Source organism: Bos javanicus, chromosome 3, assembly GCF_032452875.1.
Source record: "Bos javanicus breed banteng chromosome 3, ARS-OSU_banteng_1.0, whole genome shotgun sequence".
NCBI classification, from domain to species: Eukaryota; Metazoa; Chordata; class Mammalia; order Artiodactyla; family Bovidae; genus Bos; species Bos javanicus.
Genome location: NC_083870.1, coordinates 101,929,274 through 101,955,953, shown reverse-complemented (window position 1 = coordinate 101,955,953; position 26,680 = coordinate 101,929,274). Strand labels below are relative to the sequence as shown.

Sequence of the window (26,680 nt, the reverse complement as noted above, 5' to 3'; positions counted from 1 at the left end):
ACTTAAAAGCACAGTCCCTTACAGGCAGCATAAATTCCCATCTCCTGGGAATTTATGAGAAATGCAAGTTTCTGGCCTCCAATCCAGACTTTCTGAATCAGAAACCCTGAGGGTGGGCCCAGCAATCTACGTTTTAAAAAGCTTCCAGGTAATTCTGAGACTTGTTGAAGTTTGAGAACCACTAGAGGAGTAGAGCAGTGTTTCTCAGACTTCGAATTACCTGACATCTTGTCAAACTACATTCTATCTAATGCTGGGCCTGATAACGGGCTTCCCAGGTGGCTCGGTGGTAAAGAATCCACCTACCAGTGCAGGTGGCACGGGTTCGATCCCTGGTCCAGGAAGATTCCCTGGAGAATAAAATGGCAACCCCCTCCAGTATTCTTGCCTGGAAAACCCCATGGACAGAGGAGCCTGGTGGGTTACAGTCCATGGGGGTCACAAGAGAGTCAGACATGACTTGAACAACAAGTGACTGAACAACAAGGGCCTGATACTCCGTCTTTCTAACAAGATCCCAGGGGCTGGGGATGCCACTGGTTCTCAGACCACATTTTAGCCAAGGTATAGTCTAGAATATCTGTGTGACTAAGTCCTTATCACAGAGACATTGACAAAAGAACATCAGAGCCCACGGTTCTTGGCTCTTAGAATAAACCCTTGCTCGGCCCACTTTCAACCCCCTCAGGTGACCCTTTATATCTGCCAAGCACTCCGCCAAGCACTCCTGGCTTCTGCCATCAGACATTTCATTCTCCTGGCTGCAGAGATCCACGGTGGAAAAGCTGACATGTCACATCCCAGAACTGTGTAGAGCAAGTTGACACATTTCTGTTAGGAAGCTTGCAAGAGGTCCTCCTGCCAAGGCAATGCCTGCTCCCTTCAAGAATGTGATCAAGACCCAGGCATCAGCTCCCCACAGAGCACTCATCATACTACTCTCTCCAGAAAAACATTTTCCTTCTACACAAATGAATCAGAAAGTGGGACTGGATACCTCTCCAAGGAAGACCTCTCATTATAGACATCAGCCAGGAGCTTTCTTTATACCCCTGGTCCTGATTAAGCCTAACACTGGCCACAGAGGTAAAGCAGGATCACAGCAATTCCTACAATAGCCTGAGGCCCCAAGCTGGAGACACCACACCATACCATGAACCAAGGCCTGCCCCTGGCATTGTTTCTCTGGTCACCTTACCTCTCTAGTGAAAGCAGACCTTATCAAAATTGCATGCTTCCTCCCAGTCATCAGTCCCCGCCTCCTCCATCCCCAACTACCAATTCCTTTCGGGTGATCAGTTGGTTTTTCGTTCATACTTGCTAGTGCTGGGGAGAGGCGGGGAGCACAGACTGTGATCAATACAGATTCCCTGAACTCCATTTCAGACACTGCAATTTCAAGCCATGGCCCTCAGTTTATCACATTGGTAGAGCAAGATTCCAAGCTTTTCAGCCAATTATCGTCCTATCCACCATCACCATCTACTTCCCAAAGGACACGGTCAAACAGTTCATCAGATACCAGAGGAGTAAAGTAACCGCCTGCATCACCACTAAGCTCACTATGTCAGGCGTCCCTGACACAGGCCTTCAGTGCAGAGCACTCCATTTATAACCACCGCAGGTTTCCACTCTCCACTCCTCACCAAATCTCTTAGCACCACTGACAACCAGAGCCCACCAGTACCCCCAAAAAGCTATGAGCTACTAAAGAGCATGGTTCTCAAGCTTGTTTCTTTCCCAGCAGATCTAAGGGCTACAACACATAACTCTTCTCCATTCCCACCATCACCACCTTAGTCCAACCCACTAACCCACTTTCAAGTAATAGCTTCTAACCAGTTTCCCTCTGCCCATATTTAACCCCTTGGAACACCTTCCCTTCCATTCCCTTGAACACTGGCTAACGACATCTACTTCTGTTTCTTCTCTTCCACTCAACATTCACACTTCCTTTCCTGGCTCGCCGATTTTACTTTATCAACCTTACTGTGGACTCTGCACTTCCTTTCCTTTCAGCAACATCAGCACCTCCCAGTGAGAGCCTCTGCTAGTAGTTAGCCTTCAGACAAGTCCTTGGCTGGAAGGGCCTCCCCTGGACTAGACAATGACCAGGGCACTGGAACAGTGGAACTCACACAACAGACATTTACTACCATGGACCAAGATCTCCTACTGGCCACTACAGACAGTTCAGTTCAGTTGCTCAGTCGTGTCCGACTCTTTGCAACCCCATGGACTGCAGCACATCAGGCTTCCCTGTCCATCACCAACTCCTGGAAGCCACCCAAACCCATGTCCATCAAGTCAGTGATGCCATCCAACCATCTCATCCTCTGTCGTCCCCTTCTCCTCCTCCCCTCAATCTTTCCCAGCATCAGGGTCTTTTCCAATGAGTCAGTTCTTCGAATCAGGTGGCCAAAGTATTGGAGTTTCAGCTTCAACATCAGTCCTTCCAATGAACACCTAAGACTCATCTCCTTTAGGATGGACTGGTTGGATCTCCTTGCAGTCCAAGGGACTCTCAAGAGTCTTCTCCAACACCACAGTTCAAAAGCATCAATTCTTCGGCGCTCAGCTTTCTTTATAGTCCAACTCTCACATCCATACATGACTGCTGGAAAAACCATAGCCTTGACTAGACAGGAGGGTCAGGGTCTAAACAAGCCCATTCCAAGGCAGTTTTACTTCAAATGAAGAGCTTCCATAACGCTTGACTTCCCCTCCAGAGTCCTCCTCCCTCCTGATTCTCCCAGTACCTAACCAGGCTTTGCCCATGGCAGCACTCCACACACACAAACCATCTGTGCCTGTCCTAGCCTGCTCACCCTTCTGCTGCAGACCTGCCAGCCTGGGGGGCGGGGGTGGGGGGTGTGGTTGGCTAATGTCAATCTGGGAACACTCTTGTTCCAGGCTTTTAGGCAATGACTCAATTTTCACAGCTAGAGCTCAAAACTCATCACATAAATGTATGACTGTGGGGCCTTTTTAAGTATTGTGAACACCTAGGATAAGGGGATAAAAGATAATCATTCCAAAGCATCTTAATCAAAATGATGCAGGATCCTTTTTCCCAACAAGACACAGAGATGGAGGAAGCATCTCCTAGTATCAGTTTTCCTCATGTCAGACAACTGATTCCCCTCTACAAAATACGAAATGTAACCAACAGAGGCGAGAGGAGAAACAAGACAGGACGGGGGCAGGGAGAGGTGAAGGGAAGCCCGAGACCAACCCTAAATGCTCCTCAGGATTTCACGCCCCTCCCCCTTCCCAAAGCACCGGCTTTCTTTCTGTGGCTGTTACCTGTTGCTGCTGCTCAGACGGACAGTTCATTTTGTCCCCACCTTCCACCCTCTCCAGTCTATAGCGAGTCATTTCTCTCCTCCTGCCTCTTCATTAATCCTTCCCTCCTTCCTTCTGTTCTCAGTGTTAAGTCAGCTAGCCATTTATCTGTTTGAAGGGTATAAACCTCCCCAGTTTATGGAAGGAGGTCTTCCCATGGGATGCCTAGCAGATTCAGATCCAAACTGCCAGTACTAGGAGCAGGGGGTCGGGGGTGATGTCGTCCCCTAGCCCTTGCCTCTCCCTAGAGACCTCACAGCCCAGACCAGTGCCACCTTCTAGGGCAGCTCCCTGACAATGCCTCAGGGCCTTAGCTCACATATTTCTATTTGACCCTCACCCTTCTGCCTCTCACACTTTTATTGCATAAAATTCTCTTAAACCTTTTTAGCTTTCATAGTCTCACTGATGTTCTTGAATGTGAAAAATACCATATTAATGATACAGACACTCATACTAGCCAAATGCTGAAATCACTGGCTGGGTTCTGAGACTTCCTTGGTGGTCCAGTGGTTAGGACTCAATGCTTTCAGGGCCTGGGTTCAATCCCTGGTTGGGGCCTGAAAGATCCCGCAAGCCACGTGGCACAGAAAAAAAAAAAAAAATTGCCAGTTCAAAGTCTTCATTCTCCCTCTCCCTCATTTTCAACTACCACACAAGCAAGCTTGCAATCCAGCTCAGTTTTGTCAGACTTTGGTCAGTTGGTCCTGGTGCATTCTGTGAGCACCTTCTTTTGTTCCTGCTACAGCAGTTCTGAGAGCCCTCGGGTCCACCTGGCACTTCTGACCTCCTGACTTTCCTTAATGGGGAGCTATGAGACCCCTCCAGAAGCAGGGCTGACCGTTCCCCTGCTCTGTGCGCCCACTGTGCCAAGTACTCACCCAGGCGATGGTGGTTATCATGTTCCTTGACTATGAGCCCCTTGGAGGGTAGGGACCATTTCTCATTTTTATATCCTGGCATCTAACATAGAGGTTGAAGTTTTTATCCAGAGTAAAAAGAGGCTTTTTCATTGCCTCTAAGGTGGTTACCATGAGGTCCTCCCTATTCTTTTATGGACTTGGTTAGTTTTGTCATGTCCAACAAAAACCTTAAAAGGCAGCTCAGTGTCACTGGTAGTTTACAATCCCTGATTCCATTCACCATTCATCAATGGCCCCATTCTTTAGAGCTCTTCCCCATCACCAACCTTAGCCCAGTGTCTAACAAAATCTGCATTCCAAGAGCTGTCTCAGCCCTGGAGAGGCCACCAGATAATAACAGGCTGGGGGAAATGTCTCCTGATTTGCACTAAGTTACGTGGTTGATTTTGTTACCAGTGACCCAGCGCTTCTTCCCAAGGAAAGTTCCTGGTCCCACCCCCAGGCAACTCCAGAGCCTAACTACACACTATGGCAGGTTAAAGGTATAAACCCTGGGGAAGGTAGAGAAGCAGACTGAATAGTGCAAATAAACCCACTTCGATGTACCTCTGCTACGCCAAACACACAAGAGAGCGCCACCGTGCACCAGTGCTCGGCTCCCGAGATGTATATTTTACTTTTACATTGCTATGTCTGCTCCGAATAAAGAAGGGCCGTTCGGCTTTCACTTGAAGTTTCAACAGGGCCCGGACCCGGACACAGCAAATGCTTGTTCCCATTCAGGGAGCACTAGTGAGGAGCCACAGTGAGAGCCTTGGGAGGCCCATCCTGATGAGGGACCACCAGGAAACTGCAGCCTGTGGAGGGGGGGCCTGGGGAGGGGGCAGGGGAGGCACCACATTTATGGAAGCAGCAACAAAAAGGACAAAAGGGCCTAGTGGGCTGCCATTCCCACCCATCACTGGCCACCAATAGAGGAATTCATTTATAGTGACCCTGGAAGAAGGGATGTGCTAAAGCAGACATATAACTAAGAAGAAAGGCAATAATTGGTCTGATGGGCAGGGGAAAAATTATTCCAGGAGTTGAGAGCCTATGCAAGAACACTTACGGCTCACACAGTCATCATAACTCAGCCCCCTCAAGCATTTTGTGCTCTGCTTATGGTGTTAACTTTAATGTCTTAACATATAACACCATCCGCACTAACACAAAATACTACACACGCCAGATGAGGCTGAGTTATAGTTGCTGTGGGAAGCATAACTTTGAATTTCCTGATTTTGGTGCATTTAATCTCAACCATAATGTTACATTAACGTCGGTTTTGCATTTCATTTCCCAGTTTAGAAGAATAGAACAGCATCAGCGCCTTCGCCTGTCTGTACAGAAAAAGGAGGCTGGCTGACTGGGGCCATGGGCAGGTGGACCGCAACCCAGCAACTGGGCCCTCCTGCTAAAGAGCCTGACCCGACCCCTCCCACTTGGAGGAACCTGGACCAGGACGAGTGAAAGGCAAGGAAGGGGTGAGTTCTTTCTCTAGGGAATGACCTTTCCATCCACTTGCAAAGTGCAGGAACCAGGAGCAGAGAAGGGAAGAAGCGGAATACAGAGCAACAGCAATGTGTGTGTATCAGGTGGGTGGGGGGGGGGTGGGAGGGCTAGAGGCAGCCTCCTGCTGCTCAGCCTCAAATGGAGGAGGAGACCAATACAGTGTGATTTGTAGGGATCGCAATCAATTTCCTGTGAAGTTTTCCAAAATGTCTCTTTCACAAGACTAATAATGAGGAGTCAGCTTCAAATCACACCAAAAATCCACCAAATGCCCCTCTTCTATATTATCCCTTCTCCTGTCACCATCAACCCTCCCCCATCACCATCAACCCTGCCCTCCCCAAATAACCCAGCATCTGGACAACTTTCTATAAAAAAGAAATGCCTTTACTCATAGTTCTAACTCAAAATGCAGATGGAATCTCTTCAAGGTTTCCTTAAAAAAAAAAAAAAAGGCCCCTGTGGACAAAGAGCAAACACTAGAAAACCTCAACCCCAAAGGTCATTTTTCTCCAAGATATGGGCACTTGAATACAGATGGGAAGGAAAACAGTCAGTGGGGCTGCCGCGGAGCAGCGAGGAAAAGACTGCACCTCGGGGCCTGACCGAGCCTGACGGACAAACTCAGGGAGGGAGGGGAGGGGGCAGCCGGAACGTGTGCTCCCAGATCGGAGCCCTGGGCTACCCCTCCCTGGCCATCCGGAGGGCCCAGGTTACTTCCTCCTCCCCACGTTTTGTGGCCTACACCTCATTTCCCTCACTTACATCTGCTTCAGGCTTTTCTGAACACTGAGGTGGTGAGAGGACTTGCCCCCAGGTTAAAAGTGGCACAATTAAAGTTCCCACCAAAGCTTTCAGGCTGCTCCCCGGGCTTCAGGGTCACAGCCGCCGTCATCTGACGCACAGCCACACCAAAATGAGCAACGTGAACTCTCGCTGATTGAGGACAAGGCAGTCACGATTCTCAACCAGATAAAAACCCACTTTCATGTCAAGAAACAATTCCTGAGGCAAGAAAGGAATTGTACACCTCACATTCAGAGTCTCTAAAACATTGGTAATCCACCTAAATTACGTGAAAAAATATTTTCAAATGAAAAATAGTCTCATATTCAACCTATACCTATCATGTCAATCTGAATCAAAACACATAAAACAAAATGAGTGCAAATACCAGAAAGGTAAAAGCCTGTTACTGGCAAACCAACCATTCCAGTTTCAGCAATCTGAACAAAGTACAAAAGTAAACAGCAAAAATTATGACAAATGGAAAATACCAGATGTTTTACCACATTTACAATCAGTATTGTTGAGTACAACTGAGTCTGTGCCTGTCCGTTTGTATGGTGGCAATCCTGTTGGATAGTCCCTACAAGCTGACTCAGGGACTTCTGAATGGCAGACACAGATGAGAGAAATGAAACCCACGCCAAGACTCCAGAGAGATCCTGGCCCAAAACTTGTTCCTGCCTCCTACACAAATGAGGGATATGATACACTCCCAGAAGAATCAGAAGTGCACTGCGTTCAACCATTCTCAAAGAGTTCAACTCTTGGGAGCCAGGCAGGAGAGGAGCTGGGGTGGTTCTGATTCACAGTCCAAATGCATCCCCAGGAGACATGCAGACCTTGTCCATGAAATATCTCTGCAGGTAGACAGTCACCAAGCCACTAGGGAGAGCTGACCAAACCTGTACAACATATTCAGGTTCTTTCACTGTCATGTCTAGAAGCAGACGCTCATCCCAAATCTCAATCTTTTCTGCTCCCATTCAAATTCTTTTTTGGTTTTTATTAAAATAACGAGCAAGTCATTATCATTCTCCTTGGAACAACTCCTTCCCAGTTTGGACAAAAAAATCAGTCACTAAAAGTGTATTAAATTTTTTTTTCTAAGTCTTAATTTTTGTGCCTTTAATGATTCTTGTTCCTTTTATCCTAAGCTTCTCTCCAATTCCTTCACTAGCCATGTTGACCAAAAGACCTAACAATGTAGAGGCTACAATGAGAACCTGACCTGTGAAGAGTTCAGTGGAAGGACACAGCGTTATCTGGGACCGACAATCCCAGTTAACGCTGGGATTTTCCAATCCACCTTCCAACTTTCTCTGAATCCTGTCAGGACTCCACCACCTGCAAACTTTAGGGCAGATTTGTTTGTTTGTTTTCAGAGAGAGAGGAGGGCTATACGTTGCCAATAACAGTAAGTCTCAGTCACTCTGGGCCACCCATCCCCTTCCTGAGAGCGGTCTGGTTCAACAACAGAGCTGTCTGGCCCCAAACTCACCTTCCTACCTGTTGATCACAGCATTGTAGAGACCTAATGAAGTAGAGATGCATTACATTTATCACTTGCCCTAGATCCACTCAAATCCATCACTATGTCACAGCAAGAAGTTAGATTGATCTGACAGGATTTGCTCTTCTTCACAAACCCATGTAAGTTACTACTCAGTACCCTATGCTCTTCTAGCTGTTTGTTGATTGATTATCTGACAATCAGGTCAAGTATCTTCTCTGGAATCACAGTAAACTAACGGGTCTATCATTTCCAAGATCATTCGTATTCGCCTTTTAAAGATAAGCAAGACAGCAAATGCTTCTTCCTGAGTTCTCTACAGCAACAACTAATGCTTTGCTAATAATGAACCAGGACAGCCAATTCCTTAAGTGCCCCTGGAATCACATCATCAGGGTTCATTGACTCTGGAGATAATCTTTAATCAGGCTCAGATCCTGGTGAACAACAGGAAGCCCAACCTCAAACTGGGTCCAGAAGGTTTCTTCCTTCTTGGGAAGGAAGTTGGTGATACAAGTGATTTAAGTCTGCACTGCATTACATTTTCAGCACTGCAATAAATTAATAAAAAGAACAAAAAATTAAAAGAACAATGTCCTTGAAAGAGAAATGAAAGGTAATACTGACAAACCAAACTGAGACATGAATCAAGCTTCATCTTCAATAACATTGGCAGAACCCTCTGGAGGACAAGAGAACAAAGCTACATCATTATCTCACCATATAATCTAACTGAAAAGTTCGGAAACAAACATACACAGGCAGGTGTCAGGAAGCAGAAAGCAGGAAATGTCATCAAGAAGGTACCCAGCAACCGTGAGGCTTCAGAAGAGGGCTGAATCCTGTGCAATAGGGATGTGTTAGATTTTTAGACTCAGGTCCTGCTTGGGCTTACTCAGTGACTGAAATCATCAGCAAGGGAGATAATATGGCATATTGGGGTATGGCTCCCTGATTCTCAACTCCAGAGAATCTATGTAACCAAGACTTCCACCCACCACCCAAGCACACCCATCACAGAATCTCCAGTAGGTTGGGGAGGTGGAGAGGATGACTCTACAGCGTGGGTAGGAGCAAGAGGCTGAGAAAATAAGTGGCTCAGGCAGCTCCCAGGCCGTCCTCCCTTTCACGCAAAGTTCCTTTCCCTAGGACGCTCTCCTCATACAGCTCCTGTCTTCTCAAGCCTCAGCACACCTGCTTTCAGTCCTTTCCCAAAGTAGACCACTAGCTTAAGGGAGAATAGGAAAGAGAGGAGTAGGGGAAGGTAAAAGCGTTGTGGTACCTGCTTTCTGGAAAATAATCTCCCATCTAAAGATAGAAGCCTTTCCTGGGAAAAAACCAACCATGAGAAATGAACCCAGTTCACCTGTGCAGGGCTCCTACCATCCTCTTGTCTTCCTCTAACTACTAAAAGCTACTCCCAGACCAACATGTCTACACAGCCCCAAATTACACACCTGATAATCCAGTCCTACAGGGAAGAGTTACAGTTCTAGAGTCAGGCACACCCAGGACCCCCACACTATGATGAGCTGCCGTATCAACCCCCAGGCACACCCCCAAAGCAAATACCAAGCACTCCAGTATCACAGGTGCACCAGTCTCTTGCTGCTAATCCAAGCTTCCTAGCAGCACTGCCTTAAAAGGTAAAAGATCCCTGAACACAGCTGGTAATTAAGGAAAAAAAAGCAAGAAATGTTCCTTTCCAACAGTGCAACAATGGTTGAGTTGTCAAATGCTGTGTAACAAATCATCCCAAAACTTAGTGGCTTAAAACATCAATAATCATTTATTCTCTCACAGTTTTTATGAGCCAGGAATTCAGAAGTGGCTCGGCTGGTCAGTCAGACTCAGGGTCTCTCCTGAGGTTAAAGTCAGATGTCCACGGGGTTGTAGCTATCTGAAGGCTTGACTGGGGCTGGCAGATTCACTTCGAGACAGGGCCAGGAAACATCACTAGCGAGTTGGTACTGGCTTTTAGCTATCAGTCTCAGTTCCTGTACACATGCACCTCTCCCCAGGGCTGCCTGAGTGTCCTCAAAGCATGGTGGCTGGCTTCTTCCAGAGCAATTGATCCGAAAGAGCAAGGTGGGCTGCGATGCTTTTCATGACTGAGCCTCAGAAGTCACACAGTGTCTTCCGTGCTGCCCCACTGACTCTACAGGGCTAGCTCTGATTCAGTGTGGAAGGGGAACTACCACAGGTGGGAATATCGGGAGGCAAGGATCACTGGGAGCCATCTTGGAGGCTGACTAACACAGTATTCCTTACAACAACATGCAGCAGCAGCAGGAGAAGGAAGGAGGGGAGGGAAAGGAGAGAGGAAGGATGGGACAGAAGGAAATATTTGATTCTCAAAGGCTGAGACCAGAGAGAAACAGTGTGCCCAGTTGCCTCCAGAGGCCTCTCAGGTCTGCCTCGCCCTAGGATGCCTGAGGCAAGTCTTGCTTCTTAGGCAGGAACTCCAGATGTGTAGCTAAAAGCTAAGAAGACAAGAGAAAGTGCCTCTGCGTCCCAGAAAGCCAGTCTCTCCTCCCTCCCTCCTTGCCCACCCCACCTTTGCTGAAGCAATGATGCAACAGTTACCTGAGGATGAATCTGTGGCTTGTCACACGTGGCCTCAAAGTCCAGCACTAAAAAGTAGTGATACCTCTGGGGAGGGAAGGACATCATTGCCGCCATGGATGCGCCAAAGCTGTGGGCCGCCAGCTTTCTGGTGGATATGGAGCAGAACTCCGGAACACCACAAGGAGAGAACAAGTGAGAGCCCAGCACTTTTCTTGCTCTTGAAAGCAAATATGAAGAAAATCGAGCTGCTCCAGTCTGTAAAGGTGCTAGCATTGAACATCCAGAAGCATCTAAAACTTAGGGGAGGAAAGTTAAAAAAAAAAAAAAAGAAAGGAAAAGAAAGAGAAAAAAAAAAAAAGAACAGAGTCTGGGTTACTCCCTCCCACCGTGGCCCTGTTCCATCTAGTCTTCAGGAATATTCAGACAACATGAACCACTCCCCAGAGTTTCTGTGCCCCTTTTCTAAATCCCAGTATTCATGACTGAGGCTCAAGACCCTAAACATTGGACCCCACAGCATTATGACAGCTCTGAGTCTCCCAGACCATCTCAAAACAAGATGCAGCTCTGGCCTTGATCTTTAACTGGAGCTCTGAAGTTCAAAAGAGAGGAGAGACAAAAATGCTGTGGTCACGTCTCAGGTGGCAACAGTTAACACTAAAGCTAAGTTTCCCAAAGTAACCCGGGGTGACCCCATTGCACCAGTCCTGGGCGCTAAGTAGACTCAGACAAACAGCAGAAAATGCCCAGGATTCTGTCCTCAGCTACAGTCCGAGCCACTTGCCCCTGGCATTCCTTTCTGTATCTTGCCGTCTCCATATGCCTGCCTCCCTTCTTCCAATTGGAAAGCAGGCGGAGTCATCACAGGGAGCTTGCTCACCATAGTCTGGTGACTCCCCAGCCCCCAGACAGTAAGTGGCACCTGGGGGAATGAATGACGCCTGCAGAGCACAGCTGGCAACAGCCTCAGCCCTTTCCCACCCCTGCCTTTAGATTCTCTACTAGAGGCCTTGAATGACTGCAGGACTTTTTTAAATAGGGAAGAAAAAGAGAAAACCCAGATGTGGCAGTAATGGGAGCATTGCTAAAAATCTAGTAAAGTTTGCTGAGTGAACATGTGCAAAAAAAAAAAAAAATCCAAATCACTTTTCAAGTTTGCCCTTTAAATTTGCAGAATGTCTGCTCCTTAGAGGGCTAACAAAATATAAAAATCAAAGCCTAAGTTTTACTCACAAATAACTCAAGCTTCCTTAAAAAAAAAAAAAAAAGAGGAATAAAGCAGAAATTTTGTGTTTTTCCCATTTCATACCCAATACTCAAATCCCCTCAACTTTAATCCTCAAAGTAAAACAAGAAATCTTGCTGCTCAATATGGAAACAGCCACAGTTTAAGCTTTCTGAAGCCCCATTCTGACAGATCCAAAAGCTTGTCTCTGAAAGACTGCAGTGGGCACTCGCTCCCTGCTGTAGCTCGGAGGCGGTCAGCAGCCAGAAGTCCAGCGCACCCTCAAGGCAACGATGTTACTACCACCTGAGTGAACACGGACAATGCCAAGTATTACTTCTCATCCCGGCTCTCCTGTGACACACAAACGGACCTACAATAACTTGCCTGTGTATTTATATGCTGGTGTGGGTCCACAATTTGCCTATTCCCATAGTGAGAGCCCATGTAGAACTAGGACTGGAAAGTATTTAAGTTCTTCACGATCCCAGCACAAGCACAGTGCTTGTTTTCACCGTGGCTTCACAGCCTCTCCAAAAACACAGCCCGATCCCGCAGCCCAGATCCGGAGCCTGGCTTAGACAAAGGCTGGCTTGAGTTTCATTACGGAATCCCTTGGAAAGGCAAACAGGCCAACACTCCTTTGAAAGCTGGAATCCAAAATAACTCTCCACGTCACCCACTCCTGAACAGTACTAGAACCCTTGCTGACATGGGAGACACCAGTCTGCTCAGATTATACATTCTAGTTTGGATTCAAAGTCCCTCAGTGCCTTAGAACTCTTCTCTAGGTCCTCAAAGTCAGGCCATGTATAAGTACTTTTGAAAGTTTTAATGTTTTCCACTGTATATATACTACGTAAAGTGTTTATGGCCAATCAGACCCAACTTGCCCGATACTGCAGGCAATTAAGCATCGTGATTAAGGAGCACTTCTGGGTTTGAATCCTGGTTTCACCACTTATTTGCTTGCCCATGGCACCTTGGGCAAGTTCTGTTCAATTCCTCACCTGTAAAATGACAATAGCAGCTCCTACTCCTTAAATGAGAGTGAAATGAGAGCAGGGTTTGGCACAAAGGGCTCAGTAAGTATTAGCTTACCATTATTACTATCATTCTGTTGGGTTATGCACACCTGGCCAACCCAGGACCCCCATACTTGGAGCCTATAAACCCAATGCATAAGGCAATCTCAGAGTAGCATCAACGTCTTCTGCATCCCCTGACTGCTCTAGACCTCCCATACCATATGCTATACATGCCCTATCCCCTGCCATGGACAACACATTGAGAGCCAGAGGTCCTCACAATGGCCAGCGCTTCCTTTCTCAACTGATTTCACCCACATCACAAAGCTTCTCTCTTGTAAAAAGTCTTTGAAGGAAATTCAAAAAAGAGGGAATCTATGTATACATATAGCTGATTCACTTTTCTGCTATTTAGCAGAAACTAACACAACAGTGTAAAACAACTATACCCCAATAAAAAAATAATTTTGAAAAATTTTAAAAAATTTTAGACCAGGCCTCCACATGTGTGCAGTCACTGGGTTCCATACTTCCCTTACTTCTAAAAATCGAGTTCAACTCAAGTCAAGAAAAAGAAGGCAGCTCTTCTCTTCCTACAAAATTCAGTCTAATAGCTTTAGAGCCATTAATTGTGGAAGAGGGAAGTAGAAGTCTCCATCAGCTGCAGTGGGAGGAACAGAAGAGAATGTGCGTTGGGGGGTGGGGGTAGGTATCAGCACTCATAAAGAGAAAGGAAGGTGTGATGCAGCGCACCACAGCCCTAGTCGGGTACGAAGGGCATCCACTGGGAGAGAGGGGAGAGAAGCCTGATGTGGGAGCCACAGGCAGGTAAAAGAAACACCCAAGAGGGGAAAGGGCAGTGGCAACAAAGGGAGATTAGTTACATACAGAGGGACTGATCCAAAAGGGGATTGCATTAAGGGTAATGGGACCAGGCTTCTCACTGTTCATATGCAAAGGGAAAAACATCCGTATATCAAAGTGGAACTGAAAATATCTTCAACTGGAATTGGAGTTGAACTCAAGGTTTCTGACATATATGCTATAAAAATAAAGCTAGGTGTAAATGTGAGGATGAGTATATATCTACACACAAATATATAGACACATGTATACATAAAATCCCATGGACGGAGGGGCCTGGTGGGCTGCAGTCCACGGGGTCGCTAGGAGTCGGACACGACTGAGCGACTTCACCTTCACTTTTCACTTTCATGCACTGGAGAAGGAAATGGCAACCCACTCCAGTGTCTTGCCTGGAGAATCCCAGGGACAGGGGGAGCCTGGTGGGCTGCCATCTATGGGGTCACACAGAGTCGGACACAACTGAAGCGACTTAGCAGCAGCAGCAGCATACATATTTTCTAGCTCTGTTTACTGAAGGGCCAGGGAGAAACAACACTCTTTGGAGAAAATGGCCAATTCCAGGGCTACAGCAGAGAAAGCACAAGATGAGCTTAGAACATCTTGTTGTGCCAGAAAGCAGGGAGATACTCAAAGGATGCAGAAGCCAGCTTGAAGGGGCTCCCACTGGCAAGTAAATAATATTAATGGATTATTATGCACTGAATAAAAAAAGGAAACCATGAGGCCTTAAGATAAAAATAAATGAATGAATAATTTTAAAAGTTAAACTTTGGCAAGGGAATTCACATAGTTCCAAAGTATCTACCCACAGAATGCTTATTAACAGGGAGTAAGTTTACAGTGCAGAAGCCTAGCAGACATCTCCCCAATCCAGTGAGCAAAATGAACATCAATAACGGGATTAATCAAAATCATGCATCACATGATAGGATGCAATGAGAAAATCAAAGCATCATTTCTGTGATATTTCTATCAAAGACGCATGAAATGAAGTGCAAGTCGCTCAATCATGCCTATGACGTGATTCATAGGGCTGCTTGACTCTTTGCGACCCCATAGACTGTACAGTCCATGGAATTCTCCAGGCCAGAATCCTGGAGTGGGTAGCCTTTCCCTTCTCCAAGGGATCTTCCCAACCCGGGGAGCGAATCCAGGTCACCCGCATTGCAGGCGGATTCTTTACCAGCTGAGCCACAAGGGAAGCCCAAGAATACTGGAGTGGGTAGCCTAATCTTTCTCCAGTGGATCTTCCCCACCCAGGAATCGAACCAGGGTCTCCTGCATTAGATGCATAACCTGAATCTAATCATGAGAAAATACCAGACAAACCCTACGTGGGAGACAGTCTACAAAATAACCAGCCTGTAATCTTCGAAAGTATCAAAGTCATGACTATCAAGGAAATTTTACTGCGAAAAGTCTACAAAAGATTAAACAGACCTGGTAACTAAATGCAATGCATGATTTTGAACTGGATCATTTTGCTACAAAGATCATTATTGGGACAACTGGCAAAACTTGAATGGGGTTTGAGGATTAAATGGAGGCAACATACCAATGTTAATTTTGATGGCTGTGCTATGGTTTGGTAGGAGAGTGTCCTTGCACATAGGAAATACATGCAAAGTATTTAGGGTGATGGAGTGTTAGGTAGGCAACTCAACAGTCCAGGAAAAAAAAATTCTTTGTACTGTACTTCTAACTTTATATAAATCTGGCCTATTTCAAACTTTAAAAAAAAAAATTTAAGCCACATGCAATGTTATTAAAATAAAAAAAAAAAAGTGCAACAGGGAACGGTACATGAAGGAGCCATAATCCCGTACTGCCTACAGAAGGTAGGCTGCCCGGAGGCTGGCAAAAGCCAGCCCTCAATGCACAGTCTCCATCCTAAGTGCCCCCGCCCAGTGCCCCCTCACTGGGCACTCCTGCCACTGCTGGCATCTGCTCCGGAAACACCCCTGCACTCCCTGCAGAGGCACCCCACCTGCCTGTCTACCTGCTGACATCTTAGGGATTTCCCCTTTCTGTTGATGTCTTTATACTTCAGTCACAAGTCTGCAGAATATAAGTCGATAACCTATATCATCAACCGGGACTATGAGAATCTAGTTGACAGGCGGAACTCAAAAGGAACCGTTTATGTTCTCTGTATATCTATTTGCACACCAGCTTTCACCTGAGACCAAGATTTACACACATTTACTCTGACACCCATTTCCTTCTCCTAGCAAATTAAAGGTAGTAAGTAGCCTATGGCAAAGAGGAAAATGAATGATTCTCTCTCCTCAAAATAAAGGGACCAGCCTCCCGGTGGGGCAGGGGAGGGGAAAACAGCCCGATTCGGAGGCGCAGGCCCGCGCCACAGCCCCTGGAGGACCGTCTCTGGGTAGAGTATTTACACAACAGACACAATGGCTCCTCTGCAGCCATTACTGTCGGTCAGGTAAATAACGCATGTGCCAAAACACACATTTAATGAGGGAAATAATATGCCTTTATAAAAAGCCTCGATCCGTATTTACCTGAGAGACCAGAGAAGCACCAAATCACCAGATTAGTGGAACCACAGAGGAGTCATTCTGGTGTCTTGGGTAAATAGACATTTTATAGCCTTCCATTACTGGAGGGGGAAGGAAGGGCGAAAGGAGGGGGCCATCCTTTAATATCCACATGCAGGCCAGGGGAGCCTGGGGGAGAGAAAAGAAGAGAAGCCCATCATGAAATATGGGGTCCACTCCCACCCCACCTCCCCATCCACTTGGGATATCTCTGGGGAGGGTATGGGTTTGTACCATCCCTGAACTCAACCCATTCCATAAAAAGCCAGACTGGGGACTTCCCTGGTGGTCCAGTGGTTAGCACTTAGGGCTTTCACTGCTGTGGGCCTGGGTTCAATCCCTGGTCAGGGAATTAAGATTCTACAAGCCACACGTTGGTGGGTGGGGTGGGGGAGCCAGACTGGGAGGCAGAGGTGCATTCCAGAGAAACCCCAGGGCACTGAGGCAGGTTCTGGGCCCAGGTGACTGGAAGCACGTGGGACAGCTGCAGCATGCCCAGCACCGAGTTTCAGGGCAAGTCCCTGCCCCAATCTGACCTGCAGCAGCACAAGTACTCAGGCACCTGAGCCACAGAGGCATCCTCAAGAACACAGTAACACCTGTCTGCAACTCATCAGTCACAGGCCCTGCCTCAAGTAGCTAAAAATAACCTGGGAAAAATATAAATAAACCGCATGCCTTCGAGAGTCATAATGTTCAGTCTAATGAATGCATTCTTACTGCTGGAGCACTTTCTGTGAAAATCACAGACTGTCAAAGGTGCAAGAAAACCTAAGAGGAGACACAGTCCAGTCAGTCAGGGAAAATGAGCCCCAGAAAGAGAAAAGAACAGTCCAAGGTTCACAGAGCAAGTAAGGGTAAGAAGAGAAGCTGGGACTCCCAACTCCCAGCTCAGAGCCTCCGGCCACTGCCCCAACACAAGCAGCAGGCCCCAGCACTTGTCCCCTCAGCTCTTCTGCAGTCTCACAGTGGAGGCCAGAAGCCTGAGGGCTCGGCCTAGTCTGCTGAAGGTGCAACAAAGCTTGACAGACCTACAAAAGCCTGGAACCTCTACATGACTTCCTGATGGCCCCAAAGCAGAATGGAAGCAGGAACTCTAAAGCTGGGTCCTCATCTCAAACAAAACACCCTCCTCCTCTGTACAACCCACCACCCTCCTGGCCTGGAGCTTTAGCTACTTCAGCTCCACGACAAGGCTAGGGAGAATCTGTCCAACATCGGAAGCAGCTGCTAAACCCAAACTATCAGCAGAGCTAAAGTCGCTAAAGACCTTCAGGAACACAAAACTCTGACGGCAACATCACGAGCCATAGGAGGCTCCCTCTCCCCTTCAATTAGCCCATCTCAGCCACTCAAGACAGCATACAAAAAAGAAGTGCCTGTTTGTGATTTGCCTGCTGTTTGCTAACCCTCAGCCACATCCAGTGACTTGGGCCAACTCCTCGAAGGGGCCAAAGCTGAGAAACCTCTCTTTGCAAAGACCTGCATGTCAGCTGTGCCCCGTGGCACAGAAAAGGGGGCAAAGGCTCATTTCCTAACACACCATAAACAGAATAGAAATGGAGAAAGGGCAGGGTATGGTATGGTATCCTCATCCCTTTAAGCTCCTCCCACACTCGTAGAACAGTATCTGACCCCAGATGGGAGGTTCCCAGAACTGGCTACTTCCCTGCTTCCAAGATGGAGAACTGGAATAGAAACAAGTAGTTGTTAAAAATGCTGGTATGAGACAAACACTGGTTCAAATCCCAACTCCACCACATGTTCTTTGTAATAATAGCTACAACAATAATGCCTATCTCATAAAGATTAAATTAGATCATATAATATGTACAAAGTGCTTTACACAATAGTACGATCTCAGTTAAAGGGAATTATTGTTAATACAGGAGAAAGAGAAAAGGAAACTACTATTTTCTGAAAATCTACTATAAGCCAGGCACTACAGTGGTTAATCTGCATATTTCATCTCATTTAAGCCCCCCAACCATCAAGCAAAATAGGTAACAGCATTCCCATTTCACACACGAGAACACTAAGGCTGAGATGCACTCAGCTCTTCAGGGCTCTGTTCTCTTCTCCTACATTTGAGGGCCCACAGTCTCCACTTGGCTGATTCTCCCATCAGCCATGGGGCTAACAATGCATATCAACTGTAGTTTTTCTTCTGAGCTAAGATATGACTTTAACTAAAAGGAACTCAACCATAAGCAATAATTAAGTCTGTCCAAATCACCCAAATTTGTTTCTAAGAAGAAAAACAAATTGCGGCCCTGGGTACAGAAGCGGAAACAGGAAGCACTGTCTTGGATTAGAACAACTGCAGCACAACGAGCTCAAAGCCTCTCCTCAACCCAGTTCCACAGGAGCAAATCTGCCCATCTCACAGAGCAAAGAAACTGGCAGGAAGCAGGGTGACAACCAGCTCGTGCTCAGGCCCCTTAATGTGACGTTTCCTTTTACAAATCTGTGCCTTGGCAATTGCTGCTCCCTCTGTTTTGAAATGTACTTCCATTTTCATCAGGCAAATTACTGCTCCTTCTTCAAAACCCAGCTCAAATCTCCCCCTTTTAGTAACTTTCACTGACACCTCATCAGAAAGTTGATTGCTTAAATGATCCAGCAGCACAGTTTATTCCTACTTCCTAACTTTCATCTCACTATACTGTAAGATTTTAGTTACCTGATTCTCCTCTTACCAGTCATTTTCAGGGAGATGAGAACTTTCAGGGAGTTTCATCAGGTGAGAATAATAGAAGATAGGTGTAGGGGTATATGTTACATATGTGTGTGTAAAAAGTACTTAAGTTGGACCATTGAAATCATTTTAAAATTCCAGGTAGCATTAAAGTAAAGCATAGTTTTTCTCCATCTAAGAAGTATATGAGTTCTAAAAAGTGTGAGGAACACTGAACTAGACCTAGATCCTTAAGGGCAAGGACCATGTTTTATTCATTTCTGTACTCTCAGCACAGGGCCAGGCACAAAGTAAGTGGGAGGCAACATTTGAACGACTTACGATGTTATCTGCTCTGGAACTGGAACATGTCAGAACAGAGCAGGGCCTAAGAACCAGGAAAAGCTTCTTTTCTTTCTCTCTTCTTCCTGCCCCTCCACCCCCCACCAATTCTGTCCTCCCCAGTTAGAGAGAGTGAGCCAGCACTGCCTTGGTGCGGGAATACTATTAAAAGGATTAATTTAGGGACCGGTGTTTGGACTGTCACATCCAATCACTACCCACAGATCTACAGCTTCCCAAGTCAAGCTCATGCAAAGAGGAATCAATGGCAAGGACACAGAGGGTCTGAACAGGCATACTAATGGCCTCCTGAGGTGCCAGCGGCCAGCTCTGACACTCCCATAAATTATCTGCCTTTTGATTTTACCTGTAGCTGTGGGGCACGAGGCACAATTTTGAACATATCAAAGCAATCTCTCGTCACCCAAGGCTCCCCCAAGAATGTCCCCAAAGGGGGCTGGTCTAAAAACAATGGCCCAAAGGGAATCTGCTTCCCAGCAGGCCTGTTCCTAGCAGTCATCAATTAAAACCCAACAGGACCAAGCGAATAAACGGACACAGATCAAGACGAGCAGATGTGGACAAGGCATGCAGCAGACCACGGTTCTGCATCAACTGTACACCTCTTACTCAAAGGAAGAGAAATCACAGCAATAAACTCACATAATTTCATCGGGAGGCAACCGCTCCAGCTGATAGCACACTCAACCATCCTGGGCCTCAGTTTCCTCACTTGTGTAGCAAGGACAATAATGCTGACCACCTGACCCACTTCCCAGAGGGGTGGTGAAAAGTAATTAAAAAAAAAAAAACATTCAAGAAGCACTTTACAAAGACGAAGGGCCACAAGGGTGGCAACACTAATAAATGGCCCTGACAGACTGGGAGAAATGACTGGTCACACTTTGATGAATTTCTCTCAGGTAGCTGCTCTGTTCACTCCAGTTCACTTCACTGATGGTGTTGGGGCTAACGGGCCACCCCAAAGAAAAGTTCTGGAATTCTGCATGGGACTCCTATTGTCTGAAAATTTTTCATTGTAAAAAGCAGCGTCTTGCCTTAATTATAATTTACTCCTGTCTGCTGGCTGCCTCCACCAGGGGCTGCATTTTCATTACATGGCCACGATGACAATTGTGAGGACCCCAAATGTACTAAGCCAAAGGCCAAGTCACCCGATTGCTAGCTGCTTTTTTAAAAAACTGTGTAAAATACTATTAATAACAAAAGTTAAGGACACCATGCTAGGAGTTTTACATCTCATCAAATCCTTAACCAACCTTCCATTTTACAGACATGAAAGCTAAACTTAAAGAAGTCAGTCACTTGCCCAAAGTCACATAAGCACTGCTATCAGAAACCTACAGGCTTCCCCCAAGCAATGCACACCAGAGCTTGTAGGAGGAGGAAGACAATTCATCAGACACTCAACAAATACTTTATTTGGTCCCTGTACCTGACACATACCGTCATACTCAACTAGGAGACATTCTCAAAAAAACCAGAGAAAGGTCACCGGTTTCCTACAAGCAAACAAAGGAGAGACTGAGTAGGACATGTAAAGAATAAGGCAATATCCTGGGAAGCTTAGGAACATGGATCCCCCTCTGTGTATACAGTTCAGGAAGTTCAAAGTAATTGACATTAAGCTATGAGACCAAAGACTAAAATCTCTCCCAAGCTACATTTCCCACTTTTTTCAATAGAAAAGTTTCCCAAAACTTCTCACGCATTCCACACCAACCTGTCCTTCCCACCCATCTTTTCTAGTCTGTGAAATAGCTGGTATTGCCAACAATTTCTCAGGTAGATATCCTTTAAGCTCAAGTAGATAATCCGAAAATTAGTAAAGAGGACAGCATACACATCGATGCAAAGATTCAGGTGTACTCAATCTTTAGTTCTCAAAACATTGCCTCAGTAGCAAAAATATAAAATACCCATATGTAACTGCCACAGCCTCCTTACTGGTCTCTCTGCCTATCCCAATCTATTCTTAACACTGAACATTGAAATCAAAGCAAACTTTCCAAAACACAAATGTAGTATTAGGCTGCTGCTTAAAACTTTTCAATGGCTTCTCACTACTTTTATGATGGTCTGATCTAGTGGTTGGTTCACAGGCCAAATCCAGCTGCCACCTGTTTTTAGAAAGTTTTACTGGAACACAGCCATGCTCATTCATTTTCATACTATGGCTGCTTTTGTGCTATAGCAACAGAGTAAACCACTGTGACATGGACCCATAAAGGCTAACTATTTACTACCTGGTCCTATACAGAAAGTTTGCTGACCTAATCTTTCTTTCCTACCCACTACTTAATCCTAAGAGTTGATAAGGTCCTGGCTTCTGCTTACCTCTCCTTCATTTCTTACCATATTCTCCTATTCCCTGCCCACTGAGTTCTGTGTGTTTCGATCACACTGAACTTCAGCTTCTCAAACTCAAGAAAGCTCTGACCTTTACGCTTAATTCTTCACATCTTCATTCTAGCTGAGTAGGTTACTTCCTCTGTAAAGCCTTCCCTGAATCCACCAGTCTGGGTTGAAGCTCCTCTAAGTCCTCTCAGAGCACATATACTTACCCTGTTACAGCCCTCTGAGGTCTCGTAACTGCTTCTTTACTATCTGTCTCTCCCATGTAGGCTCTTTAGGGACAGAGATACCAGTTGTCTTGTTCACAAGCCCAACACCAAGCAAAATGCCTGGACCTCAGTTATTCAACAAACAGCCTCTGAATCCTGGATATCAATATCCAGTATAACTTTTTAGCCAGCCCCAAAAATCCTCATAAAATGGAAATAGGCTGGAACTAACCATCTACCCAGAGGTGATCCACAACCCAAATTAAACCAACATCTCAAAGGCCTTGGTAAAATGCATTTATAAAAAAACAAATAAAGATGATCCTTCCTAATGTCTTAAGATGTGTATTTCTTAGGACAAAGAATTATTCCAGCTCTATTCAACATTCCTGAACTTCAAGTAGGTGTTTGTGCAATGTCCACAAAGAAATCACGGCAGAACTTGAAAGCCTGGATACCCCACCTCCAACTCTCACCAGTTCATAAACTTTGCATAAGTTTCAGTCATCTTTCAGCATATGGTATTTTGTCAGAAAAAACTACAGAAAAGTAAAAGTGTGCACCAGTCCCCACTCCCTTCCCCCCAAGCCCAAATACTCATCAGGAAGACATCAAGCCGAAACGTGACCATGCAATAAGATTTCTCACCTCTCCTTACTTCGAAGATGCCAAGACTGGCCGCTGGGGATGCTGAAGGTTCAGTGAGAGCTGGAAAGCCCCAATGCTGTGGATAAATACACATCTCTGCAACAAGTCTATTTCAATATAAATGATCATATCCCCAGGGGGCTGCTGTTTGAAACAACTTGAGACCACACTATACTTCAAACTCCTAAACTCAAACTACTTTGGGATAACAGTTATCTATGTAGAAGCATAGTACCAGTACAGAGTTTTCAGAAGCTACAGTTGACCTCTGAACAACAGAGGTTTGAACTGTGTGGGCCTACTTCCTATGTTAGGGTGTTTTTCAATAAATATACTGGACACTTTTTTGAAGATGCCTGACAATATTTAAAAACTTGCAGATAAGCCAAGCAGCCTAGACATGCCAAAAATTTTAACAAAAAAATAAGATGTCATGAATGTGTTAAATGCAAATACATATACATATAACAAACAAAATATGTGTTAATCAACTGCTTATGTTATCAGTAAGGCTTCCAGTCAAAGCTATCAGTAGTTAAATTTGGAGAAGTCAAAAGTTATAAGCAGATTTTTCAACTGTGTGGGGAGTTGGTCTCCTTAACTCTTGCATTTTTCAATGGTCAACATATATATTTTTGGAATGATGAATTTCATTTTCTCCAGTGGCATATTTTTCTTCCAAAGAAGGTTTATCTCCTAGAGACACTAAATATTTAAAATATCTGAGCCTGGACTGAGAAAAATGGCCATGAAGCGGTGGCTCTCTGGATAATCCAGAATCCTAGTCTAGTCAAGGAGGGGACACTGGTAACAGCTGACAATATTCATAACTCAGAAACTGAAGCAGGGACTGGAGCAAGCACTGACTGCCGCAAAACCACAGCCTGTATCGCAAATGGGCCACAAAGAGCAGGTAACACTTGCAGAATACATGCAGGTCTGCCTCAAGTTCTAAGTCAAGGTAACCAAATCCCAAGTCAAATCATCAATGGATACCTATCATATTTATCACTTAATCCAGATCTTCCATACTTTCTCTTCATAGCACATAAATCTTACACCTTTTACTAATCACATCCTCCAAAAGACTAGAAATTGGAGAGGTGCCCTTGTAAGCCAGCAAGCAACACACTTGCACAAACAAACACCTAGGTTTGGAACCAATCTACTCCTGTCTACCACTCTACACATTTAACACTTTATTCTACTTAGATCCCCTAGGAAAATGCCACTCGCCAACTTACCCCACCACAAAGAAAACACTTTTCAAAATGAAAGGGAATAAAAGCACTTTTATTTGGAAATTTCAAGTTGCAAGGAGAGCTCTCAGCCAAGCTCTGTGACCTAGCTAGCCGATTATTTACAGGATCTTTGGGCAGGAATAGTTAATGAGCTTTTAATTTGGAGTGCTTAAGTTGCCAAAGTGCTCTGAGCTCCAGTGAAGCACCACAGAATCCATAAAGGAAACCTTATCAATCACTTCCCGGCAGCTACCTTCCCCCAACCCCCACCTCTCTAAGGAGAGGCAGCCAAGTGGGTTTCTAACCAAGATCACAGACACACACATTAGTGGAGTCACACTCCAAGTCCCTGTTTATAAATTGGCTTTTAAATGGTAGGGAATTCAGGTATAATATACTTAAGCTCCAGGCATGAACCCACCAAAACAAGGCATGCTGTGTATGATAAAGTCCAAATAAAGCAGAATTTGATGAAGCCAATTTCTGGTAGAAACTCTACAATCAAAAATCATTCAGCCAATCACAACCTACTATAGTTCAAACACTGTACAGTCTTTAGCCAATGGGATTCCTGTTTTTTTGCCCTTCAGCTGGAAGGCTGATAAAATGTCTGACAAGAACTAATACCAGAAACCTATAGCAGAGGCAATGATGGGTAGTACCAGTTTGCAAAATCCAGCCCTAAGGACAGAATTCAAGCGAGGAGCCATGTTCAGCATTTTTCAAGTCAACAAGACGCAGTTATATTTTGCAAGACTTTGCAGTCAAGCCCCAATCCAAGTTCATGACTTTTTAAGAAAACACCTGTTGCTGGAGCATTTGCAGGAAAAGCAAACAGGAAGCTAGCCAAATTAGGCCCTTTATTCACTCTTTCCACCATAACTACTACCACGGATACAGATTTACAAAGACGTAAACTGCTAACCTAGCGTGTCTGCGCGTATGTGTGTCGGAGAGGGGATAAAGGGGATGTTCTATCTACCATCTCCTTGTTAGTTTTCTATCCTATTTGATCAAACCTCTTTTTCTCCTAAGGAACCCCAGGTAAGAAGTCAGCATGCTTAATCACCTCACCCAGCCTGTCCTGCAAAGCCCTGTCCCTCTCCCTCTCTGACTGAACGTTTTTCAGTAGACCATATGCATCCAGGGTGAGCACATGGGCCAGCACCCCAGGCTGCCCAAACTGCGCGCCGCGACCCTCACCCCGCATGCATTACCAGGGCCCAATCTGGGGGCCCTCGCCGCATCACCCACCCCGGGATGTTGCCCCCAACTCGGGCCCATCCAAGTCCAAGGGATTGTAAGCGGAGGAGCAGGGGGCCAGGAGACCAGCCCTCCTTCCCAGGGCCGCCCCCGCCCCCCGTCAGCAGCGGGAGAGGCTGTCGCCATGGCAACGCCCCCTCCTCGGGGCCAGCGCGGCAGGCTCCCTCCAGGTGCAGGCCCCGACGTCTCCCTCGGCCTGAGCAGAAGCTCAGGACAGTTTACGGCGGCGGGCGCGGCCCGCGCCGACTGCGGCGCCGGCCAGGCAGAGGCAGGGCCAGCTCCGCCCGCTCCCCACCGCCCGTTCCCGGCCGCCTCAACAGCGGCAGCCAGCACCACGAGTCCACAACACCCCGACTCACCTCCGCGCACTCTGACCCCGGCCGACGCGGCGGACGGGCGGGCGCGGTGGCCAACCGCTGAGCCCGCCGCCGGCTCCTCCGACCAATGGGCTGCAGGAGGGCGGGGCTTCTTCTCCCCGAAGGCTAGCTCTCCCGCCGACATGCGCGCTAAGGTGTGCCAAGATGGTGACTCCCTTAGGCAGGCCTTGTGGGACTTGTAGTTTTGATATTGCACGTATTTCGAAGAAAGTGAAGGGGCCTCATTTCAGAGCTGTGAAAGAAATTTTTTAAAAAAACGGAACTTTTTGAGGCCTAGAACGACCCAGGTAACCCACTTCCATTTTCCCACCATCCAATATGCTCATGAGGTGAGTATAGGTTCATAAGGTGACATGTTGTACTTAGATATCACCTCATGAGTCGTTTATTCAACATGTCATTATTATCATTACCTCTCTGATGTGAGCATGGGGAAGACCTGAGAGGAGGGGGATTTAAGGCGGAGAAGAAAATGGTTAGATTTCTGAAGGGCCTTCCCAAGGAAGAGGGACCTGAGTTGGTCAGATCAGCTCTGCAGGGAACTTAAGAGTTAAAGGGATTCTGGCCTCAGCTACCGAGAATTTCCACAGTCAATTACTTCAGTCAACTGCAAGAAACTCTGGCCAAAGCCAGAGATGTATTTCTTCATCTTGGTTATGCCTCTCTGGGAATTCAAGAGTACCAGGTTCTGAGCTGTGGAATCCCAGCCTTGGCCAAGCCACTGATGGCTTTGACAGCCTCCCACTCAACCAGGAACCGTCTTCTGAGCCCAATCTCAGTCACCAAGCCCTCTGTCTGCCATCTGAATATATTCACTTAAGAAAATGATGTCATTTCTGGGCCTTACAACCTCCATGAGATCTGACCTTAACATAATATGGTTTCCACCTGAGCTGGGAAAACCTGGTAATCCCCATATCAGGGAATGCCTACCTTAATCCCACATGGTGGATTAGGCGATTCTGCTCTGCACCTACAGAATTTATGGCATGGTTTTATAATTGTCTGTTTCTTTCTTGTCTCTCCCCCAGGGCTGTAAACTCCTTTAACATAGGCATTATTTGCGTATTGTTTATGCTGTGAAGTAATACCCAGCACAGTTCCAGACATAAAGCAGGCATACACTAAATGTTTGTGAATAAATCAGGAAATAAGTATCAGCAGAGACCTGTGTCTCCTAACCCAAGGTCAGTAAAGTGGAAGTACATCTACCTATCCCCTGATTTTTGGAGCTGGA

General features: G+C 46.2%; 1 protein-coding gene across 10 annotated transcripts in view; it reads right to left on the bottom strand.

Annotated features, from left to right (window-relative positions):
• The window catches only part of ERI3 (ERI1 exoribonuclease family member 3), a 131,273-nt gene extending 105,761 nt beyond the window's left edge, over positions 1-25,512 (bottom strand). Inside the window, exons 1-3 of one of the 10 annotated variants that reach the window (XM_061412163.1) lie at positions 25,426-25,498; positions 22,563-22,638; positions 10,648-10,925 (exon numbers count right to left, since the gene is read on the bottom strand). In XM_061412163.1, the coding sequence (XP_061268147.1) occupies positions 10,648-10,902 (255 nt within the window). In that variant the 5' untranslated portion in view covers positions 10,903-10,925; positions 22,563-22,638; positions 25,426-25,498. Of the gene's footprint in view, positions 1-10,647; positions 10,926-16,274; positions 16,440-22,562; positions 22,639-25,057 lie in introns of those variants that run through there. The other 9 variants (XM_061412166.1, XM_061412160.1, XM_061412159.1 and 6 more) reach the window with 9 other exon arrangements.
• Between the last annotated feature and the right edge of the window lie 1,168 nt (positions 25,513-26,680).